The sequence below is a fragment of the Sapajus apella genome, unplaced genomic scaffold (assembly GCF_009761245.1).
Source record: "Sapajus apella isolate SASKATOON/1434 unplaced genomic scaffold, GSC_monkey_1.0 scaffold33, whole genome shotgun sequence".
NCBI classification, from domain to species: Eukaryota; Metazoa; Chordata; class Mammalia; order Primates; family Cebidae; genus Sapajus; species Sapajus apella.
In genome coordinates this window covers 7097425-7121041 of record NW_022436973.1, presented here as the reverse complement: position 1 = coordinate 7121041, position 23617 = coordinate 7097425, and the positions used below count along the sequence as shown (strand labels likewise).

At 48.2% G+C, this 23617-nt stretch overlaps 1 protein-coding gene across 23 annotated transcripts in view; it reads left to right on the top strand.

Annotated features, from left to right (window-relative positions):
• Positions 1-22366, top strand: part of EPB41L1 (erythrocyte membrane protein band 4.1 like 1) — a 145314-nt gene extending 122948 nt beyond the window's left edge. For 9 of the 23 annotated variants that reach the window (XM_032295059.1, XM_032295077.1, XM_032295071.1 and 6 more), the window contains 7 exons: positions 910-1014; positions 3011-3094; positions 7561-7647; positions 8429-8512; positions 10560-10640; positions 10973-11089; positions 18915-19929. In XM_032295059.1, coding sequence (XP_032150950.1) covers positions 910-1014; positions 3011-3094; positions 7561-7647; positions 8429-8512; positions 10560-10640; positions 10973-11089; positions 18915-18923 — 567 coding nt within the window. In that variant the 3' untranslated portion in view covers positions 18924-19929. Of the gene's footprint in view, positions 1-909; positions 1015-3010; positions 3095-7560; positions 7648-8428; positions 8513-10559; positions 10641-10972; positions 11090-18914 lie in introns of all 23 variants that reach the window. The other 14 variants (XM_032295073.1, XM_032295078.1, XM_032295072.1 and 11 more) reach the window with 8 other exon arrangements.
• Positions 22367-23617: the final 1251 nt, after the last annotated feature.

Genomic DNA, 23617 nt, shown 5'->3' with positions numbered 1-23617 from the left:
AACAGAGTGAGACACCATCTCAAAAAAAAAGAAAAAGTCAGACACTCAGAGGTCACAGTCACAGTTGGCCACACCCAGATAGATCCCACATGCTCTCTACTTCACCTTAGTCCTCAACAAACCCTCTTCACTCATTGGCCTCTCCTGCCTGGATGCTGTAGGCCTCCTAGATGTGTGGCTGCTCTAAAGAATAGTCCAGGCTGGACGAGGTGGCTCACGCCTGTAATCCCAGCACTTTGGGAGGCTGAGGCAGGTGGATCACTTGAGGTCAGGAATTCGAGACCAGCCTGGCCAACATGGTGAAATGCTGTTTCTACTAAAAATACCTAAGTTAGCCCAGTGTGGTGGTGCAGGCCTGTAGTCCCAGCTGCCTGGGAGCCTGAGGCAGAAGAATTGCTTGAACCTGGGAGGCAGAGGTTACAATGAGCCGAGATTGCACCATTGCACTCCAGCCTGGGCGACAGAGGGAGACTCTGTCTAAAAAAAAGAAAAAGAAGAGATCAGCTGAAGCAGCTGAGAGGTGGTAAGCTCACCATTGAAGTCATTGAGGATTCGGTGATATTATATATACAAGGAAAACAGTTAGCCTGGGCCCTGGCATAGAGTATGTTAATGAAATAGTAGATGTTCTAATTGTAGCCTAAAAACAGCATGTAGCCACCATGAGGGTGTGTGGCACAGAAACGTGGGGCAGGCCTGCCTGGTCCTGGTGGTGGTCCTGGCTCTCCTCATGTGCTGTTTGTCTGTGATATCATACCACATATCTTTTACCCTGACCTGGGTACCCTTCCAGAGACATGGCCAGCTGTGGGGATAGCAGATATCTGTAGACCCCACACTGCGATTGCCTGTGAGCAAGGGTCATGCCAGGGCTTCAGTTACAGAGCATTCTCCCTACTTTCCCTACAGCCCGTGAAAACAGAAACCATGACTGTCAGCAGTCTGGCCATTAGAAAGAAGATTGAGCCAGAGGCCGTACTGCAGACCAGAGTCTCCGCTATGGATAACACCCAGGTAACCTGTGCCTTCCAATGTACCCTGAGCATGGGTACTGGGCATTTAGTGGCAGGGTCCCCACTGCTGTGGCCAAACCCCTTGGCCAATCCTTTTAATCTCAGCTTCCCTGGAACTCCCGTTTTAATCCTGATGCTCTTCTTTGCCTGTGTCCTCTCTGAGCTCTGGGGAGGGGCGAGAGGTAAAGCAAGTTCTTGTCCTGGGAAGACCATACCTCTTAAAGCCTCTATTTAGCCATCCATAAAATGGGAATGACCCCGTCTACCCCTTCCTCCTGGACATATTGGGAGGACTGTACTGGCTAGTGGATTAGGACCTTGGTGCTCACATTGCTTGGAGGAGTTGGAGAGGTTTCTTGAGGCATTCCAGGAGCTGCTTGGGGAGAGAAGAGGGAGAGATCCTAATTTAGCTTCAGTCAGAATAGCTCATCCTGGGTCATTTTTTATGCATGCGAGTTCCACATCAGATCAGTAAAATGAACAAAGTGAAGGAAGAAAACCAAAAATCATGTGTCTTGACAAGAGGAAGCATCCTGCCCACCCTGGAGAAAGCCACCATGCAGAGGTGATGTGCCTAGGTTCACGACTTCTAATGCATTCCCTACACTCCTTCTGTGATTTTTAAACCTAGGAAATTAAGATTGAGGATCTGATAGATGCCCTTTTGGTTTTTCCTGGCCAGAAGAGCTACAATGCTAGGAGCTTTTTTGCTCTGAGACTAACATTTGTCTCAAGAACTGAAATAAGACCAGGCACAGTGGCTCACACTTGTAATCCCAGCACTTTGTGAAGCTGGGGCAGATCGCCTCAAGCAGATCGTTTGAGTCCAGGAGTACAAGACTAGCCTGGGCAATATAGCAAGACCCCGTCTCTGCAAAAAATACAAAAATTAGCTGGGCATGGTAGCACATGCCTGTAGTCCCAGCTACTTGGGAGGCAGATGTAGGAGGATCACCTGAGCCCAGGAGGTCGAGGCTGCAGTGAACTATGAGCTATGATTGCACCACTGCATTCCAGCCTAGGTGACAGGGGAAAAAAAAGAGAGAGAGAAAACTGAAATAAGACACAAACCAATACAACATGAGCAGTTCTTTTGTTCCCAGAATTTTTTCTTCCACTCTTAGAATGATGGTAGGAGTTTATGAAGCCACCTACTACAGGTCAGGACTCTTGAGTTCTGATGAGCTGTGTGACCTTGGGCAAGCTGCTTTCCCCCTCTGTCCTGTTTCGTTTTAGTAATACGTGTTTCTGTCGTGTTTTCATACAGAAAAGTATAAAGAAACTAAAAATAGCCCTAGATCCCACAGCCCAGTAACCCTTGTTGACCTAAAAACAAAACAACAAAAAAAGTTTACAGTTATACAATTCAAGCGGAACAAAATGAGATTTTTCTTATAATACCACCCAGAAAAAAATAGAAACTGATTCCAACACAGATAGCTACATCTCTGTATACTTAAAAAATGTTTACACAGAGGTGATCTTTTCCTACACCTTACCTTTTTTCTTAGTGATTATTTTGGAGATCACTCCTTGTTGGCATATATAGCCCCACTTTACTCTTCCTCATTTCACTTAGGAGGTAAATCCTGATTTATTTCTCTGTCTCCCATTCGCAGGCCCTGTGGTTGTTTTTGTCTTGTGCAATTCATGATGAGCAATGCTGTGAATTTCCTTGCTCGTACTTCTGGGCGAACTTTTCAAAGGTTATATCCAAAGAGCCGGTACCCAGAGATTGATAGGTCAAAGATTACACGCACTGAAATTTGGATAGAGTTTGCCAGATAGTCTGAGATTATTTTTTCTTTATCACATAAGTTGGTTGGAATGTAATGAGGCCTGTTGCCCCTCTGTGAGCTGGTCTGTGTGCAGCCCCCTGCCAGTGGTGTTCCCTCACACAGCCTGTCGCTTTGTAACTGGGAGGCCGTGAGCCCAGGTGACAGATGCTGCAGGGGTACCTGGCTCTCCCCAGCTCTAACGACTCCTCCTCTGGTCAGCAGGTTGATGGGAGTACCTCAGTGGGGAGGGAGTTCATAACAACCACTCCCTCCATCACCACGGAGACCATATCGACCACCATGGTAAGTTGAACCCAGGAGGCTTCCCTTCCCTCTCTGATCAGCCCCCTTGTCCTGCCAAACAGCCAGAGAACAAGCTAACACCACCTGGCTGCTTCGGGAAGCCGTGAGCTGCTCTCACTGCCTCAGGTGTGGGACATAAGTCAGCCGTTTATTGTCTGGGGCTTTAGTTGCCGCAGGACATACAGTCAGGCCTCAGTTTTCCAAAGTGAATAATGTGGGTGGTGGAATCCCTGAGAGTCAGTTATCTAGACTGTCTCAGACACAGCAGTGGGAGAGAGAGGATGGTCCTCTTTGGTTATTGGCACCCACGAATCTCATCTTGCATTGAGATTTCATTGGCTCATCTCACCTCCACTCTGAAGGTGAGGCTGGAGTCCTTCCTGTGGACCCATCCGGGTGGCTGCATATTTTCTCGTGTCTTAGACCACTTCCTTGCCTTGGTCAGCAGATGGTGTACGGTGACCCTAAGTTGGAAACAGGATTTTTGGGACCGCCTGTTGAGGGAGGTCATGGTTCTGCTACATATTTGCTGTCTGACCCATTAAGGAAGGTCCTTGGCTTCAGGTGTCCTATCTGTAAAACAATAATCCCCATTCTGCAGTTCGCTCTAAGAGACCTCTTCATCACTAGCTCCTTTCGCGATTAAACAGAACACAGCAGTCAGCACACAGGCTGTGGTTCCAGGCAATGTGCTGAGATTCCTGAGTGGATAATCTCAGTGGGTGCTCTTCCCTCCACATCCTCTCCAGATGAGGAAACTGAAGTTCAGAGGGATAAAGCGACTTACCCAAGGTCACACAATCAGTAAGTGTTAGTGCCAGGTTATCCCCAGGTGCTCTGACACCAGGAGCTCCACTTTCAACCCCAGCCGCTCTGCTCTGCTCCCTTGATCCTGACCATGGTGAACCTCAGCCGCGTGGGGCTGGGGCTGCGGTTGTGGCTGCTGCTGGGTCTAGGGAAGGTAGGGATGCTGGAGCCAGCTCTATCTTGAGCCATTGAGAAGTTGTTTTCAAGATACTGTTTCTTGCCAACCCCCCGACATATACACAGGAAGGGAATTCCATCAGTCTAGACTAGCCAGCAGATAGGTTTTAAATACACAGAAACTGTAAGATCAATAAGCCCAAGCTAGTTACCAGCTTGCACAGCTTTCCCTGGTCACTCAATTCCTCCTCTTCCCTCAGTCCTTCACCACGTGTCATTGGGATGTTTGTAGGGCTAAATTTAAATCCGTTCATATGGTAAGCAGGCACTTATACCATTCATTTACTCATCCATCCATCCATCCATCCATTCATTTGTTCCAAAAACATTTATTAGTCTGTACTATCTGCCTGGTACTGGGGATATAGTTGAAGAAACAATAGTGCCTGCTGGGATTCATTCATTCAAATGACTGTCATGAGCACCTCTAATGTGCTATGCCCCTGTATTTAGGTTCCGGGCTTACAGTGGAGAACAAGGCCCAGCTGTCCCACTTCCTGGCTGGATGACCTTGGACAAGTTATCTGAACCTCTCCAAGCCTCAGTTTTCACTTCTGTAAAATGGGTGCGGGTAGAGGGCAGGAATAGCACATACCTCAAAGGGCTGATGTGAGGGGGAACCAAAGCAACCTGTGCAACACCCTGAGAACAGGGCCTGGTGCATAATAAGTGGTCTGTAGATGTGAGCTGCTGCTACTTCTTTCCTGCCTTCATGGGACAGTGTAATAACGCTATCCTAGGGGCCACCAGGAGGACAGCTATGGGGTGACATCTGTGACAGGAGGAGCCGGGAAAGGTTTTCCCTAGGCAGGGACATTTGAGTGAGCTATGCTTGAAGGACAAGTTAAGGTACAGTCCCAGGAGAAGGCATTCTAGACAGTGGGAAAAGCAAGTGCAAAGGGCAGAAGGGAAGGAGCGTAGTATTTGGGGAAGGGCAAATGGTCAGGAAAGCCAGATGTCAAGCACATGAGGAGGAGCCAGGGGGTGGGAGGTGGTGGAGGGGAGGAGGCTGGAAAGGAAGGCGAGGCCAGAGCTTGAAGGCCCTCAAATGTCATATACCAAGTTCAAACCTCTCTCCTGCAGAAAATAGGGAATCACTTAAGTTTTTACATTAGGAACGTGATGTCATCAGATATGTGTTTCTGTGTTTTAGAAAGATTATTCTAGCAACGTGTGTGGAGGAGGGACTGGAGCCAAAAATTCGTCCCTCCTTCTCTCTCTCTCTCCTTCCTTCCACAAATATTAATTGGACACCCATGATGTGTGCAGTTCCGTAGCAGGCTCTGTGAACCCAGCTTGAAGAAGGGAATATCCCTGGGCTCTGGGGCCCACAAGCCACTGGGAAAGACAGAGAGAGAAGGCAGGGAACCAGCTTCGATGCCAGTGCCCAGGCTAGGGTGGGACTGGAGTGCAAGGAGGTGGATACAGAGAAGGGGTCAGGGTTAAGGGATGCCTGGAGGGGAGAAAGCACAGGATTTGGTTGTTTGTAGAATGTTCAGGGGACAAGAGGAAAGATGAGCTTGTGACACTGTTCACTAGCCAGTGGTTCTCAAAATGTGGTTCCAGGAACCTGTTAGCAAGGCAGATCCTTTGGGCTCCTCCTTAGACCTATTGACTCAGAAACTCTTGGGTGGGGCCTAGCCGTGAGTGTTTTTCCAAGCCCCCCAGCTGATGCCTCTGAAGTTGGAGAACTGCTGATATAAACAGAGCGCTAGGGGAGGGTGCTCTGTAGTGACAAGCGTGTGTTGGAACTGGAGGAAGCAGTGAATTCCATTCGAGATCGGATGAGTCTGAGGTGCCTGTGGGACATTTCCAGGGGAAAATGTCTAGGACACAACTGGTTTTAAAGGCCTAAGATCCAAGAAAGATCTGAGCTACAGGTGAAGGGATAGAGGACTTTGACCTCGATGATGCAGCAGAAGCCCTTGAGTAGCTGAGGCAGCTTAGAGAGAGGGTGGCGAGTGAAGAGAGCCTGAGTGTGGAGGAACAGAGGGCTGAGTTTGCCTTGGTCAGGGAGAGGAACCGCTCCTCCTGGAGGCAGGTGACTGGACTGGCCAAGGATACGGGAGAGGAAGGGAGGAGCAGAGGGTACCTTGTTTTGAATGATTGATGTCCCTAGTGGTGGCCCCTGTTTTCAGTGTGAAGGCGGAGGTGAGGCTTTGCCCTGGGAAAGACAGAACAAAGAGAGAATAAGAGGCTTTAAGGGAGAAAGGCCCAAAATGATGCTAGGATTCAGAGAGGCTAGTGGCTCTTGCCTAAGCCAGGGGAAAGGAAGTATTGAGCCCAGACACCGCCCTTGGAAGGCCTGCTGCTGGGCCACATTCTGAGACTGCAGGCGCATCTGGAACGTGCCTTGTGGGTGCAGTACCAAGGAACCAGGCTGCTGGCAGCCTCAGCTGCAGGCAGGAGTGGGAGGGGCAGGGGAAAGTCAGTGAGTTTCTGTCCCCACCTGCCCCTTGGTAGGCAGAGGTCCACATCTAGTGCCATGCCCGGACCAGAACCAGAGGTCAAGCCACTGAGGACCTGCAGAATGGACACAGTTCTGGGCCCCTGGACAGACAAGGCTGAGCCCTGAGATGGTGCAGAAAGTAGGAGGTAGAAGCAGGCAGCTGGGCCCTGGCCAGATGGGGGGCAGTGAGTCCAGGGACAATTCCAGGAAGCTCTAGCAGTTAGAATTTAAGGTAGGACCAGGAGAGCTGTCTGAAGAGAAAGAGTCACTAGGGCAGAGTGGCATGCCGAAGAGCGTGTTGGACTTAGAGTCGGACAACGTGGAGTTAAGTTCCAGCTCTACCACTAACTTGCTGGGGGACTGAACACTTAACTTTCTCTCGTCCTCCAATTTCTCATCTGTAAATCAGGAATATTTAAAATAATGCCCTACGGGTGTTATGAGAATTAAATGAGATAAGGCATGTAACATTCTTAAAACACTAGCCTAGCACGCAGCAAGCACTCAGAAAGTCATTATTATTACATTCTAAATAGACAGCTTATGCCCCTATATTTATCCTATGTATTTTGGTTTGCAAAACCTTTTCTACTCCATTAGCTTCATAGGTTCTCTGTGGGATTGGGGCAGGGGGCCCTTTTTACAGATGTATCTGCAAGGTGCATAGAGAGGAAGTGGCTCTGCCCCGAGTCATGTGGCTCAAAGGTGGCGGGGCGGGACATGAGCCTGAATCTGGCAACTCCTCTGCTAGTGCTTCCGGAGAACAATGCCATGTCTTGATCACTGCAGTGTTCCTAACGCCAGACTCTCTGTAAATGTTTGTTGAATGAGTGAGTGTGCAAGCGAATGAGTATGTGCCTGAGCGAGCGAGGGATGAATGAGAGGAGGTGGAACTGAATGATGCCTTCAGTCCTTTGCTTCTACTGTTACTACTCAACCTTGTGGTTGTGAGAGCTATGTGGCCATGTGCTCCGGCCTTCCTGGGGGCCCATCCGCCTGAGAGCTGGCCATCTGAGCACTATTGTTTCCCCAGGAGAGCAGTCTCAAGTCCGGGAAGGGGGCAGCTGCCATGATCCCAGGCCCACAGACGGTGGCCACGGAAATCCGTTCTCTTTCTCCGGTAAGTGGGCAAGGCCAGCTCAGGCTAGGGGACTCCGCACTGAGAATATGGGCATGGACCCATGTATGGCTGTCAGAAAGTGCAGCATTGAGCCCAGAAGGTACACTTCTAGATGCAGAGCCAGGAAACTGGACCTTTTTCAGATGCCACAGGGCTCCCTGCTGCCCACTAGACTCTCATGAGTGGCCCTCTCCCCACCAACCCACACATGTATGCAGGGCACTGGCGGCATGTGAGGGTGAAGCGGCCCCTCACCTTGGTGGTGCCTCTGATGGTTCTTTTGCATCTGCCCTCCCTACTAACCAGGAAGAGCAATGGACTAGGAGGCCAGAGGCTTGGAATCTGGAGCTGCCTCTGTTGGTGCCTGCCCGGTATCCCTGAGTCCATCACTGTGAGGTCTCTTCCAGCTCTTGCATTCTCCAAGTCTGTGGTTCTCATTGTTTAGCTCCGCAGAGAGTGTGCACCTGGCTGTGACAGGATGGGGCATCAGGAAGATTCTGTTTCCACCTTGGATCCCTTTGGTCATTCTTCCATGATGCCAGGATTCTTAAATTCTAGGGTATTGTTAGGATTCTGGACCTCAGGAATCTTAGCGTCTAGGAATCTGAAATTTGGGTATAGGTTTCTGAAGATGCCAGTATTCTTGAATTCTTAATGGTTCAAAGCATCTTGGCTTCGAAACGTCACCTTCACGGGGCCCTTTACCCCACCCCGCCCCCACCCCTCCAGAGCCCAGTGTCCTTACCTGACACCCTGGGTGGGGGGTGGTTATATTCCGCAGATCATCGGGAAAGATGTCCTCACCAGCACCTACGGCGCCACTGCGGAAACCCTCTCAACCTCCACCACCACCCATGTTACCAAAGTGAGTAGCAGCAGGGCACCCCATGGCCCCAGCGGGGCTGCAGGCGAGAAGGTCATAACTGTTGTTCTGCTTTGGCGTCGCCATATGTAAAGCGGACAGAGAAAGCCTGTAGTGCTTGCCAGTTTCTGGAATGCTCTGTGCTTTGTCCTGTGCCACATGTTGTTCTAGGCACGGGCCCTTCCCTTACGGCGTGGACAGCCAGGCTGGGGGCACGATACTCATCTCTTTGAAGTAACTGTGAACCATGGCATGTGCGCCTTGTAGATGGAAAGTGCTGGAGGAATCTAGATGGGGTGATGCTATGGGAGGCCCTGCAAGAGTCAGGAAGCATCTCCTGGAAGAAGTGGGGACTGAGTGGAGTCTTGGAAAGCCAGGCAGGACACCTGAGGGAGGAGAAGAAAGGTACAGGTGTTCTAAGTGAAGCAGAAGAGGGAAGCAGAAACTGTGTGTTTGCTTATTTGTTTGTTCGTTGAGCAGATGTCAGTGAGGGTCAACTTTATTTGTGTTGTCCTCTGTGCCAGGGGCTATTGGGTGTAGCCGTAAGTGAGGCCTGTTTATGGGATGTGAGAAGCACATGTAGGGGGTATAACTGGAAAATTAGGTTGCAATGGAGGCAGGTAGGCAGAATATAGAGCAAATAACACAAATACCAGGACACATTTGACTCTGGAGAATCTGGGTCTTGGGGAGATTGGAAAGCCAGGAAGGTTTTTAGACTGGAGAGTAACCCAGTGAAAATAGATTTAGGGAGAGAATAGCAGATCCACTGGGATATGCAGATAGGTGGGAGAAAGAAGAGGCAGAAGTGTGGAGAGAAACAGATAATAAATAACTCAGGCCTGGTGGGGAGGGCCTGGACCAGGGTGTGAGTCAGAGCCCAGGCAGAAGGAGGCAGGGACAAAGGAGGGAAGCCTTCCTGGGTGACCCAGCAATGAGGACAAGGGCTCATTGGGAGGCAGGCCAGCTGATGCATCCACACCTGTGTGGCCAGGAGGAAGGCAGGAGGGCACCTAGCCAGGGCTGGAGGCCTGGAGTAGCCACGTTGAGGTGGGTCGAGTTGGAGGCTCTGGTGAGCCATCAGAGGCGAATTCTGGTCAGTTGCACTGGGCCTTCATGCACAGACTGTCCTGGGCTCTGCCTGTGCCTCTGCAGGACTCAGCACTTTCTCACATACCCCACAAAGAACCCACTCTCAGCAAAAGCATTACTGAGCAATGTTGACTTCTCTGAAAGCTTTATGGGAGGCTTTACATCCCACGCCCATAGCAGACAGCTCAGGAAACTCTTCTTCCCAAAGTCCCTGCCAACTGGGAGCCCCTCTTCTTTCTGTCTACTCCTGACTCCAGCTGGGATTCCCCACAGACACCACCGTGCTTTAACATGCCAAACAATTAGGTCCTGCCGCAGCTATTACTCCTATACTTGCCCAAACCCCATGCCTTCAGAAAACAGCAGAGGTCATAAGCATCATCGATGTAATTTTCTCTTGTACTATTGTTTGAAGTCGTTTAAGGCAGAACCTTGTCACCATTCACATTTCATTCATGTGTTCATTCAACAAATCTGCATTCAGCACTGCCCTGGTTAGACTGGGTGAGGGAGTGGGGGAGGAGGGAGTACAGAGATAAACAAATACAGGCCCTGCCTTCAGGAGCTGGCAGCTTGGTGAGGTGAACAAGGCCACAGATACACATAAGGTCGGCACCAGGCAGAGAAGTCCAAAACTGTGAGCGAGACAGACTTAGGGCTCGGGAGTACCAAAGCAGGAAGGCAGAAGCATTGCCAATGAGTGTCCGGGAGGCAGCAATGGAGCTGGGCTTGGAAGACCTAGATGGGGTGGTTTGATAGTTGGGGGGAGTGGTGGCAACCAGGCAAAATCTGTAGTTCAAAGTCCAAACCCAGAAAAGAAAAAATCTGAAGAAGTCAGGAGAGAAGGTAACTGCTGGTTCTCAGCCCTGCCCTTGAAAGATGCTTTGGGTAGGTGCCCTCTTGAAGCTGTTGCCCCAATAGGGCCCAAGAGTGACCTCACCCCCCTCTCCCTTTGCAGACTGTGAAAGGAGGGTTTTCTGAGACGAGGATCGAGAAGCGAATCATCATTACTGGGGACGAAGATGTCGATCAAGACCAGGTATGGGGGTAGGGATTGTTCTTCCCAGTGGCACTGCCCAGTGCTCAGTCCCTTCCATATCGGGTTATCCATGGATGGCTGCCCTCATGGGCAGAGAAGGTGTCCACTTCTTGCTGACCTGTTCAGATAAGAAACCCCCAAGGAAGGGGCATTGAATGGGAGCCAGTAGGAGCCAGAAGACCCGAGCTCTAGTCTCTCCCTTTAATTGTTTGACTTTGCCCCTCCCTGGGCCTCAGTTTCCCCAGCTATGCACTAGAGGGCTTATTGTTCCCCACAGTCTCTCTCATCTTAGATATTTCATGGTTCCATCCTTTGCTGTTCTTTCCCACCAGGCCCTGGCTTTGGCCATCAAGGAGGCCAAACTGCAGCATCCTGATATGCTGGTAACCAAAGCTGTCGTATACAGAGAAACAGACCCGTCCCCAGAGGAGAGGGACAAGAAGCCACAGGTAAGGCTCTTGATGCCCAGCAACCATGAGAGAGAGAGGAGGGAGCAGTAGCAAGATCTTCTAAGGGTGCCGACCCTGGTGCCGACCATTTCCATCTGAGAACCCAGTGGCTTGACCCTCAATGCAGCTTTGACCCGCCCCCCCCACCAGCCTTCCCGATTTGCTGCTCAAAGGAGAGAGGCAGCTCCCTCAGATACAAGTCAGTGGGGAAAGGAAGGAAGACTGGTTCCTTGGTTTCTTTGGGGTTTCAGGCTCCAGATCTAGAAAAATAAATCCAGAAGTGGTTTCAACAACTTTTTAAAGGGAAGGAGATGAGATGGAGAGAAGATCGACAGTGGATATTGAGGTAGGACAGATGGAGGCCCTCATTTTCTCACTGGCTATTACCTATAAACTGGAAGTCAGAAAAAGTCCTGCTAGGCTCAGTGCCACATTCTTGGCCCTGAGTCTCTCTCTTCCTATCATAAGTCACTGATTGTTGTTAAGGGCACATCATGACCAGAGCCCTTGATCCCTTCTGTCTTGCTTGGTTGCAATTTTTTTTTTTTTTTTTTAATTTTTGAGATGGAGTCTTGCTCTGTCACCCAGGCTGGAGTGCAGTGGCGCAATCTTGACTCATTGCAACCTCCACCTCCTGGGTTCAAGCGATTCTCCTGCCTCAGCCTCCCAAGTAGCTGATACTACAGGCATGCACCATCACACCTGGTTAATTTTTATATTTTCAGTAGAGACGGGGTTTCACCATGTTTGCCAGGCTGGTCTCAAACGCCTGTTCTCAAGTGATCTGCCTGCCTCAGCCTCCCAAAATGCTGGGATTGCAGGCGTGAGCCACTGTGCCCGGCATGATTGCAAATTCTTGACTTCTGAGACCTCCAGGGGCCAAAATCTTAGGGACCCTAATATTCTCCTGTTTCATTGTGGGCCATTGATGCCTTGATGAATAAGAGAAATAAGATGACATTGGGGCAGGCAGGGCTTTTAGCAGCCTAAATTAGGGGAAGTGCACTTCCGGGCCCTCTGGAAATTTGCCAGATTTTATTAGATCTACAAAACAAAATCCCATAGACATTGAGTTGGGTGAGATAAGCCAGACACAGAAAGTATAAACTATGATTCCATTCATAGGAAGTCTAAAAGCAGGCAAAACTAATGAACAATCTTGAAAATCAGAATAATGTTACTTCTGGGATGTGGTATTCACAAGGAAGAGGGAAGAGCCACAATGGAAACTTCTGGGTTGCTGGAAATGTCACATTTTCAGCTGAGTGGGTTACATGGGTGTATACATATAAACACATTTGTAAAATTCTTCTCACACTTAGAGTTGTGCACTTCATACATTTTTTTTTTCTTTGAGATGGAGTTTTGCTCTTGTTGCCCAGGCTGGAGTATAATGGCCCAATCTTGGCTCACCGAAACCTCCACCTCCTGGGTTCAAACAATTCTGCTGATTCAGCCTCCCAAGTAGCTGGGATTACAGGCATACACCACCACACCTGGCTAATTTTTTCTATTCTTAGTAGAGACAGGGTTTCTCCATGTTGGTCAGGCTGGTCTTGAACTCCCAACCTCAGGTGATTTGCCCACCTCAGCCTTCCAAAGTGCTGGGATTACAGGTGTGAGCCACTGTGCCCAGCCATTTCACATATTTCCTGGGTTCTACCATGATGAAAGAAAATCCATCTCAAAGATCCCACAAATAGCTGGTCTCCTTTTTGTCCTTTTCCTTGAATGAATAAAACAAGTCTTTTCTAGAAAGATATAAGAATGTTTCTCTTCCTTTGATTACGAGACCCCTTAATGCCAGAAGAAAAAGCACTGAAACATTTTCCTGCCACTTTGAAAGGCTGCTAACCTCTGGTCTGGGATAGGGCTGTTCAATAGAATTTTCTGCAGTGATGGAAGTGTTCCTTTTGTGCTGTCTGGGATGATAGTTGCTAGCTGCACGTGGCTATTGAGCACTTGAAATTGGCTAGTGTGAAATGAGATGTGCTTTAAGGGTGAAATACATGCAGGATGTTGAAGATTTAATATGCAAAAAAGAATGTAAGGCTGGGTGGTGGCTCACGCCTATAATCCCAGCACTTTGGGAGGCCAAGGCGGGCAGGTCACGAGATCGAGACCATCTTGGCTAACACAGTGAAGCCCCATCTCTACTTAAAATAAAAAAAATTACCTGGATGTGGTGGCACACGCTTGTAGTCCCAGCTACTCGGGAGGCTGAGACAAGAGAATCGCTTGAACCTGGGAGGCAGAAGTTGCAGTAAGCCGAGATCTCGACACTGCACTCCAGCCTGGGTGACAGAGCGAAACTTAGTCTCAAAAACAAAGAAAAAAGAAAAAAAGAATGTAAATGATCTCAATACTTTTTACATTGGGTAAATATTTAAGTGATAAGGGATATATCAGGTTAGGTAAAATGTACTATCAAAATTAATTTCACCTGGCAGGGCATGGTGGCTCATGCCTGTAATCCCAGCACTTTAGGAGGCCGAGGCAGGTGGATCACCTAAGGTCAGGAATTTGAGACCAGCCTGACCAATATGGTAAAACCCTGTCTCTGCTGAAATACAAAATTAGTGGGGTGTGGTGGTAGGTGCCTGTAATCCCAGATACTAGAAAGGCTGAGGCAGGCGAATTGCTTGAACCCAGGAGGCAGAGGTTGCAGTGGGCCAAGATGGTGCCATTGCAGTCCAGCGTGGGCAACAGAGTGAGACTCCATCTCAAAAATAAAATAAAATTAAATTAATTTCACCGGTTTCTTTTAAAATCATTTTTAATGTAAACTAAAATTGAGAACTTCAATTGTGAAATTAAAATTTTCTATATCTAGAAATTTTTAGAAAAATAGAAATATATAGAAAATTTAGGAAATGTTATCTAGAAAATCTTTATCTAGGAAAAACAATTTTTTGGGGGAGATGGAGTCTCACTCTGTCACCCAGGCTGGAGTGCAGTGGCACAATTTTGGCTCACTCCAGCCTCCACCTCCTAGATTCAAGTGATTCTTGTGCTTCAGCTTCCGAAGTAGCTGGGACTATAGGCTTGTGCCACCACACCCAACTAATTTTTTGTATTTTTAGTAGAGACGGGGTTTCACCATGTTTGCCAGGCTGGTCTCGAATTCCTGACCTCAAGTGATCTGCCTAACTCAGCCTCCCAAAGTGCTGGGATTACAGGTGTGAGCCACCATGCCCGGACCTATCTAGGAAAATTTTAAATTCCATGTGTACTTCACATTCTATTTCTATTGGACAGCACTGGTTTAGAAGTGTAGGTTGGCCATGGGTGGAGCCTACCTCCCAGCCTTCATCAGACTTTCATACAAGTGATTGTCATCCCTATCCCCTCAGTTTTCCAATAATTCTTGCTTTATTCCCCCCAAATCTCAGAGTGGTTAAACTGTAGGCCACTTGCAGAGCTGGGTGTATCACCTGGGGAAGCCTGTTTAAAAGCCAGGCACTAGAGAACCCTCTCAGAAAGTCTGATTTAGAAAGACTGGCCTGGGACCTGGGATCTGTATTGCCTGGGAATCTTCATTTATACCTTGGTCTTTAGGGAGTCCCCATGCAGCCAGTTCTAGGAGCAACTGCTGCCAAGAACTCTGTACTGGGAATCCAGAGACCTGGCTCGAAAGCTATTCCGCTGACTGATGTGTAACCATGGGTCCACTTCGCCCTGCGTGAGGACTCGGTTTCCTCATTTGTAAAATGAAGAGGTGGAGCCATCCCCCTTCAATTAAAGTCCTCTGGCGATTTGCTTTCCTGGGGTTATCTGTTGTGTGTTTCTCATCTCTTCTCCATCCCCTCTCTCACGCCTCCTCATCTTTCCCAGGGCATTCAGAACCAGGCCCCCAGGCTCCCGCCTTCCCTTTTCCCTAGCCATTCGGAGCTCTCCTCCCGGCCTCCACATCCTGCCTGCCCCACCACCATGCAGTCTTTCACATCTGCCCACCTCGCTGCTCCCTTTGCTGTCTCATTCCCTCCTCCTAGCCTCTCTTTAATTCTTTCTTTGCTGCCATTGCCCTACGCACCACCATGCAGCATCTGTGTCTTCTGGGTTGTTCTGTAAAGGTCACCTTCTTTATGTTGCCCTGGCAAGCCAGCAGTTTCTCTCCCTTGCTTTTTCTGCCCACATGCTTTACCGGTAGTTATGGTCAAGTAGAACCCACGTCTGACTCGTAATACAGTCGGACTCACTCATTCTGGAAGATGTCTCTTCTGAATTAGAAAACTCCTTTTTAAAGTGCCTGGAAACATTGGCTTCATGAATAGATGCCTCGTGGTACCCCAAGGAAGAGCTCTGTAATCCTGCAGAGTCTCAAGCCCTGCCCTTTATTAGCTGTGTGACCTTTAGCAAATCATTTAACCTTTTCAGCCTGTGTTTCCTCGTCAGCCAAATGGCAATGATCATCACAGTAATGACAATTGCCATAATTTATGGAAAGCTTATGCGGTGCCAGGCACCATGCCGTGCACTCAACACAAGTACTGTTACCTGCTCATTCATTTTACAAATGAGGAAACTGAGGCTCAGAGATGTTAAGTGGCTTGCTCGCAGTCATGAAGCTGTGAACATGATTGACTGATTAGCGAGTGAAACCCAACCTGTTAGACTAAAAAACAAAATGGTTTTAACCTTCTCACCACACTCATTTTTCTTTTTTTCTTTTTTTTGAGATGAAGTCTTGCTCTTGTCCCCGAGGCTGAAGTGCAGTGGTGTGATCCCGGCTCACTGCAGCCTCTGCCTCCTGGGTTCAAGCAATTCTCCTGCCTCAGCCTCCTGAGTATCTGGGATGACAGGCGCATGCCACCATGCCCGGCTAATTTTTTTGTATTTTAAGTAGAGATGGGGTTTCACCATGTTGGCCACCCTGGTCTCGAACTCCTAACCTCAGGTGATCCCACCCTCTTTGGCCTCCCAACATGCTAGGATTGCAGGGGTAACTGGCCGACACTCATCTTTCATAACATCTGTCTCATAGGGCTACCGAGATCATCCATGCAGCATGGTAGATAGCACAGTGCCTGGCACATAGTAGTGCTTAATAAAAGTTCGTTATGATTACTATTACTACTTGAAGTAGGCTAACAAAATGCTGCATGCAGGGACCATGCTGTGCTGTAATAAACCAAGAAGAAGAAATCATAGCACTGTATTGTTTAGATGTCTCTGGTACTTCTGAAGTGTCTGTGGGGTTATGAAGACATCCCATATACCCAGAATAATGATTACATTGACTTATAGGGCACCCACTTCATTAATTGATGCACAAACTTAAAGTGCAGCCTGTCACTGTAAGGAAAAAAATAAAAAATAAAAACCCCAATGCCCAGTGAGGATGTAGTAAAATTGAGTAGAAAGAATACTACTCAATTATGACCAGCAGCCAGGCACAATGGCTCACACTTGTAATCCCAGCACTTTGGGAGGCCAAGGCGGGAGGATTACTTGAGCCCAGGGTTTCAAGACCAGCCTGGCCATTATAATGAGACCTTCATTTCTACAAAAAATTTAAAAGATTAACTGGATGTGGTGACTGGCACCTGTAGTCTCAGCTACTTGGGAAGTTGAAGCAGGAGGATTGCTTGAGTCCAGGAAGTCGAGGGTGCAATGAACTACAATCGCGCCACTGCACTGCAACCTGACAATAGAGCAAGACCCTGTCTCAAGAAAGAAAGAGAGAAATAAAAAGAAAGAAAGAGAGAAAAAAGAAAGAAAGGAAAGAAAGAAAAGAAAAGAAAGAGGGAGGGAGAGAAGGAGGGAGAGGGGAGGGAAGAGAGAAAAAGAAAAAGAGGGAGAGGGAGGGAGGAGAGAGACAAAGAGAAAAAGGAAGAGGGAGGGAGGAAGGAGGGAGGGAAGGAAGGAAGGAAGGAAGCAAGGAAGGAAAGAAGGCAGGCAGGCTGGCTTTGGAGCTGGAAATAACTTGGTAGCTGTGTGCCCAGAGGAACCTCTCTGACCTCAGTTTCCTCATCTGTAAAATGTCATTAATTTATAAATTGGAGTTGCTGTAATAACTAAACAGCACCTGTGATGTACTGGATCATGTCTTGCCTACAGAAGGTGTTCAGCAAGGTGAACCTGTTTCCTTGTCCCTCTGAGGTTTTTCCATGTTTAGGGGTCAAAGAGTGCGGTGAGAAAGTCAGACCATAATTGTCCACCACCAGCCTAGTGCTTGATGCTCTGTCTCCATGAGGGTGTTCATGTGGCTGGTCTTCATCTTCTCTTCCCTCCCTGAATTCTCTAAAACATCTGTCCCTGCTCCAGTTGACTCATCTTCCTTCTTAAAGTTCTTCCTTCTTGAAGGTCTTGCTATGAGTGTAGAAAGTCACCCATCTCACACAGAACCTTTTCCCTTCTCTCCCTGCAACCTCCCAGGTCAGACATCTGGCTTCTGCTCCATCTTCTACCACTGGCTCACCTCCTTCCAAGAGGGCCTGTCTCCCAAACACTGCCCACAAGAGGGCAGCACTTGCCCAGCTTCCTAGTGCTTCCAAACCTTCCAAAATTGAATAGTAAAAAATGGACCTGTTCCAAAACAGGAAACTTGGGCTCTAGTCTTGGTTTTGCCAACTTACTAAGCCAGTGAAGTCCCTGGGTCTCAGTTTTCCTATCTGTCAAATGAGCCAAGAAAGATCTGTTTTCTGCTATTCCATTAGCACTTGACTGTATTCAAGCAGCAGAAATGATATTTCATGTATTAAATGGTTTTGAGTAGTTGTTATGTGCCAGGCACAGTGTTGGACACTGAAAAGACAAGAGTCAAAAGACAGCCCTTGCCCCCAAGAAGATCAGAGTAGTGTGTGGTTAATTAACAACAGCAACCATCGTAATGATAAGAACAGCCAGTATTTATTCAGCACTTACTATATGGCCCTTGCTTTGATTCCTCCCTATAATAGGAGGCAGGACCCATTTAACAGAGGAAGCAATTGAGGCTTAAAGAAGTTAAGAAACTTGCCAGGCACTGTGGCGTGCACTTGTAATCCCAGCTACTTGGAGACTGAGGCAGAAGGATCACTTGAGGCCAGTAATTCAAAGTGGTAATGTGCATTGATTATGACTCTGAATAGCCACTGCACTCCAGCCTGAGCAACATAGTAAGACTCATCTCTTAAAAAATTTTTTTAAGTAAAGGAAGTTAAGTAACTCACCCAAGATTACAGAGCTGGCAGGCCGATAGAGTGGGATTTGAACTCAGGGAGTCTGATTTCAGAGCCTGCTCCCTTAAATACTGAGTTTTGGAGCCAAACCTGGAAGCCAGGCTCCATTTCTTTATTTAAACATGGCTGTCTGTGGTTTAATCTCCAGGATACAGCAGGCCCACAGACAACAAAAAGGAAAAACAAATGAAAAATGAACATCTGCAATCGTGACTAAACATTTCTTAGAACTGACAAAAGACAGGAAGAAAAAGTGAAACGATGATGATCTTAGCTTCTCAGTGTTAAAGGACATTTAACACATTTTCAGGGCAAAGTAAAAGATCATCACCTCCCTGGAAACAAGCAAGCAAACACACATGGGCTCTGGAGTCCGACAGATGTGGCTTCTTGAAGTGCAATGGCTATTCACAGGCACGATCATTACACATTACAGCCTCGAATTCTCACCTGAAGAGATCCTCCCACCTCAGCCTCCCAGGTAGCTGGGATTACAGGTGCAAGTCACCCTACCTTGCTGAGTCACAATAAAGGGCATACGGTAAAGGGTAGCAAAAACAACCTCTTGCCATATATTTAAAAACGAGTAACAGAAGTTACTAACGTTTCTTGTCCTCTTCCTTCCTTTACCCCTCTTTCTTCCCCATACCTCTGGCTTCCAGGAATCCTGACCTCTGTGAAGAGATCCTGGCATTTCTGGTCCAACCCAAGCCAGAGAACCATTAAGAAGGGGCCTTCATTCTGGATTCTCCGACGCAACACCGACGTCCCAGCTGCGACGTACTGTCACTAATGAGAGACTGGGAAGGGAAAAGCATATATATATAGATATATAGAGATATAGATATATATACAGGAAACACCGCGTCCTTGCACTGCTGCTGGGGCTGGCAGAGCAGTTGGCCGATAGCAACAACCAACATCTGAACACCTACATTTCCTTTGCAGACAAATTGAAGAACTGGTGGAATTTTTTTTTTTTTCAGGAAAAAAAATTATAATAACCATAATCCCTTGCTCACCCCTTTCCCCCTGCCAAATAACAAAAGCAAGCCAGACCACGATGATTGTAGAAGTCCCTCCCACCCTGGTTCTGCACGTTGCAGTTAGCAGACGAGCGATTCCATTTGTTCTTCTCCAGCATCTCTGTTGCCCACTCGAATGCAAAGGAAAGCACTCACGCAGCAAAGCAAGAGAAGTCGCAGCAGCAAGACATGCACAGCCAACCATTTTCCGAGAAAGAAAGAAAGAAAATTCCCCACTTGGAAAGAAAGAGAAGGAACACTGGATTCTTACTTTCTGGATCTTGACACTGGGCTGCAAAATCCACCATCCTCTCTCCCGCCTCCCCTCACCCTCAACTCTCAATGTCTTGCTGTCACTTTCTGTCTCGGCTTCTTCCTCTCCCTTCCCCCACCCCACATGCCTCACCCTCTGTGTCCTGGTCCTGCTGAGGGCCACTGCGGATGACTCTCCTTTGAAATGAGAAAAAGGAAAGAAAGCAAGTACAGAAAACGAAGCCACAGGAAGGGAAGTAGACATTATATGTTTATGGTTTCTCATGATGAAGGTGCAGCTTGTAGGAGATTTGTATGGATGTGCTTTTAAGTTATGTATATTACATATAACAGGAAACAAATATTAAAATAAACAGTGCTGGTAAGTATGAAGCTGACATTCTAACATTGTAACTATCTGACTGTGATTGATGTATCCTGAGGTTCCTAGATCTCACTGAACTGGCCCAGCTAAGGAGACCTGGACTCTGGGTGTGGCTTGGCTCACAGTAGGGGCTGATGGGTTCAGTGTAGTAATACTGTGTGTGGTGTTTGTAATTGGTTGATTGGTGGGGAGGGGTGGGACCCCATAATGAAGAGGTGGAGGTTTGGCAAGAAAGACGCAACGCAGATGTCCCCAAAATGCCAGTCCGAGATGCCTTCTCCCTGCCCCCCAGATAGTAGTAGCAGTCAGGGCCTGGTCTGTGCTCAGGCGCGGGGTCCCCAGTTTGGGACTCTGCTGCTGAAGTTCCCACAGTAGAGGTTCCTGGCTTAGTCCTCCTACCTCCCTATGGGGCTTGCCTTGGTTTTCAGTCTTCTCTTTCTCTCTCTCTCTCTCTCTTTTTTTTTTTCCACATCCTGCCCTTCCCTGACCCCATTATAATAACCAACTCCATATATATATATCCAAAGGGACGTGGTGCTCCCAGCCATAGTAGAAGATGGTGGCTTGAACCTGTCTAAACATTCTCAGCTCAGTCTTTTCCTCTACCCCGTCTGAATCATTTGTTCTGAATCATTTCTTCTTCGGGGGCCAAAGTAGCCATGGTAAGGGGGCTGCATGGGGCAGACCCTGAGATCCAAAACTGTATTTGCAAAGGGCTCCCCTGTCAAAGCTGAGCGAGACAGGCGGTGCTGCTCAGAGGCTCCAGCTCTGCATCAGAACTTGGCTTTAGAGACCTCCCTCTCAGTGAACATCTGAGCTCTGGGCTTGTGCCCAGAAATTGCCCCAAGACCACAGGAGTCCTTCAAGAAGCTCCCGTTGCAAGCTTGGCATTGCCCTCTGCCACATGTGGGCTTCCTCAAGCCTGCCTGTCACAAGCTACTTCTCTGAGCTCAGCAAGTGCTCCTTGATGAGGGAAAATGTCCCACTGCACTGCTCATTTCTCAGTTCCATTTACCTCCCAGGCCTCCTTCTCAAGCAGTTAATAAAGTTATTCCACAAGTATTTACTGATTATCTGCTTGTGCCAGGGACTATTCTCAGGCTGAAGGAGAAGGTAGGAGGGAAGGGTGGAGCCTGAGAAGCCACCCAAGCCAGCTTTATATTTCAACCATGGCTGGAACATCTGAGAGCATCTCCCCACTCTTGCCAACCTATTGGGCATTGCCCAGGGATACTCCCAGGTGGCCCAGATGTGCCCCCTTGGTTGGCTTGTCAGTGATGGCATGCACCTTAGCTGCTTAGCTGGTGCTGGCCTGAGGCAGGGCAGGAAATCAGAACAGCATTTGCTTCTCTGGGCAAGTGGGAAGTTCAGTGGGGCAGCAGAATCAGCTGCATTCCCCGTGTTGTGGGCCGGTGGGCCCACTCCAACCCCCCTAAGTGCAGCAGCACACTTTCCATACACTGGGTTCTTTCTGCAGTCCTGGTGGGAAAGCCACAGAACCTTCTTCCTGCCCTTGTTAACTCTCTTTCTGGGTCAAGAGCTGGAGTGGTGGCTCTATCCTCTTCGGGCCAACTTTGGTCCAGGAGCTCATCTTTGCAGGAGCCAGGAGTCCTGAGCACAGTGGACACACTCAGAGGGACGGTCCTTGTTCCGGATTGTGCACCTGGCTTCAGGGCAGGGATGACGTGACCAGGCTTAGCTTGTGGAGCTTGTGGGCCACCTGGGTTTTGGGAGATCACCATCCCATGGATGCTCTGACCTTCCTTCTATGGAGACGCAGGCAGTGCCACAAGGGAGGAGGGGACCTGCAAAGCTAGAATCTAGGGCACTGTTTCCTCCCCATCCTCCTCTTTGTAGAGAATAGAGATGTTTGTCTTGTCTGTCTTCAACCTACTTTTCTCTTTTTTGTTTCTCATCCTCTGTGCCGCCTCTCCACCCAGGAGACCACGTAGCATAGTGGGAAAAGTCCCGGAGGGCGGTCGGGAGTTCTGCGTGACCATCCTGGCTCAGCTCCTAGCACCATGTGACATCAGGCTATCCCCGTTCCCCTTCTTGGGCCTCAGTTTCCCGACTTGCAAAATAAGCAGAGAGAACCAGATGCTCTCCAGGGTCTTTTTCTACTCTGCCATCTCACGGGTCTTCATTTTCTCTTATTTTGTTTTTTCTGGATCTTTTTCATCTGAGGGTATAGGAAGTGCCAGGACCTGTTTCAGTTTTTGAATCCTACAAGCACATTCCAAGACCGGCCTGAAATTGCATGAGCAACATCACTCGAAATACTTTTTTTTTTTTTTTTCAAAAGCACCTTAACAATCAATTGCGATGCTGTCCTGTTCCTTTTTACTCACACCCTTCTCTCCTCTCTCGTCCCCATGCTCCCCCACCTCAGTGCTCCGTGCTGTATGCGTGTGCTCTCTGTTCTTGTATACTCAATAAAAGTGAAATAAATGTGTTTGATGCCGAACCATACTTCCTTCGCACCTCTCCTCTCTCCTGTCTCTGTCTGTCTCTCTCTCTGTCTCTCTCTCTCTCTCTGTCTCTCTCTCTCTGACCTTGGCTACTGGTACAAGTTGGCATTGTGGGAAGGGCTAAAACTGACGTGGAGACATCCCAACTTAGAACATGTTTATTCAACAAATAATTGGAGCTCAGGGTGGTCCAGGCCTTGGTGACTGTCCAGGCACAACACAAACAAGACAAAAGTCCCTGCCCTCCAGAAACTCACAGGCTCGTGGAGGAAACAGATGCCAGCACAGGCTGTCAGTTACAGAGTAATCAGCACTAGGAAGGAAATACACAGGGAAAAGAGAAGGAAGGTCACTGAAGGAGACCACTTTAAATACGGTGGCCAGGTAAGGCCTCCCTGAGGAGGTGATCTGCGAGCTGAATGAAGAGAAGGATCAATCAACAAAGATGAGGAACTCAAGTGCACATTCTAGGAGAGGGGGACAGCAAGCATTTGGGCCCCAGGACATGTAGGAAGTTGCTGAGCGGAGAAACAGCATGGTCCCTCCTCTTCCTGAAAGAAGAGTACCTACATTGAAGTCTCTCTTCCTGTAACCCTTCTACATTACAGCCTAGTGGAAGAGAAAATACAACAATCCTCAACTTCAGCCTTTGCCCAAAACCTCTATATATGTTCCGATATTCTCATACCACCTGTCCCGTTATTCACTTATTTTTATTTAAATTGACTCAGGCCGAGTGCTATGGCTCATGCCTGTAATCCCAGCACTTTGGGAGGCCGAGGCAGGCAGATCACCTGAGGTTAGGAGTTCAAGACCAGCCTGACCAACATAGTGAAACCCCGTCTCTACTAAAAATACAAAAAAAAAAAAACAAAAAAAAAAACCAGGCGTGGTGGTGTGCACCTGTAGTCTCAGCTACTTGGGAGGTTCAGCTGAGGCGGGAGAATCACTTGAACCCAGGAGACAGAGGTTTCAGTGCGCCAAGACGGTGTCGCTGCACTCCAGCCTGGGTGACAGAGAGAGACTGTGCCTCAAAAAAATAATAAAAATTACTAAATTGACTCACCTTAAAAGCAACTGTATTTAAAAAGGAAACTATATTGCTTCCACAAATGAAAAGTTTATGTCATTTGCCAAGAAAGGAGGTCTTCATAAAATAAATGCAAAAATACTAAAATTAAAAGCCGTCATGCACGTAAAACCTAAACTCATCCCTTAGACCACCTAAAGTGCAC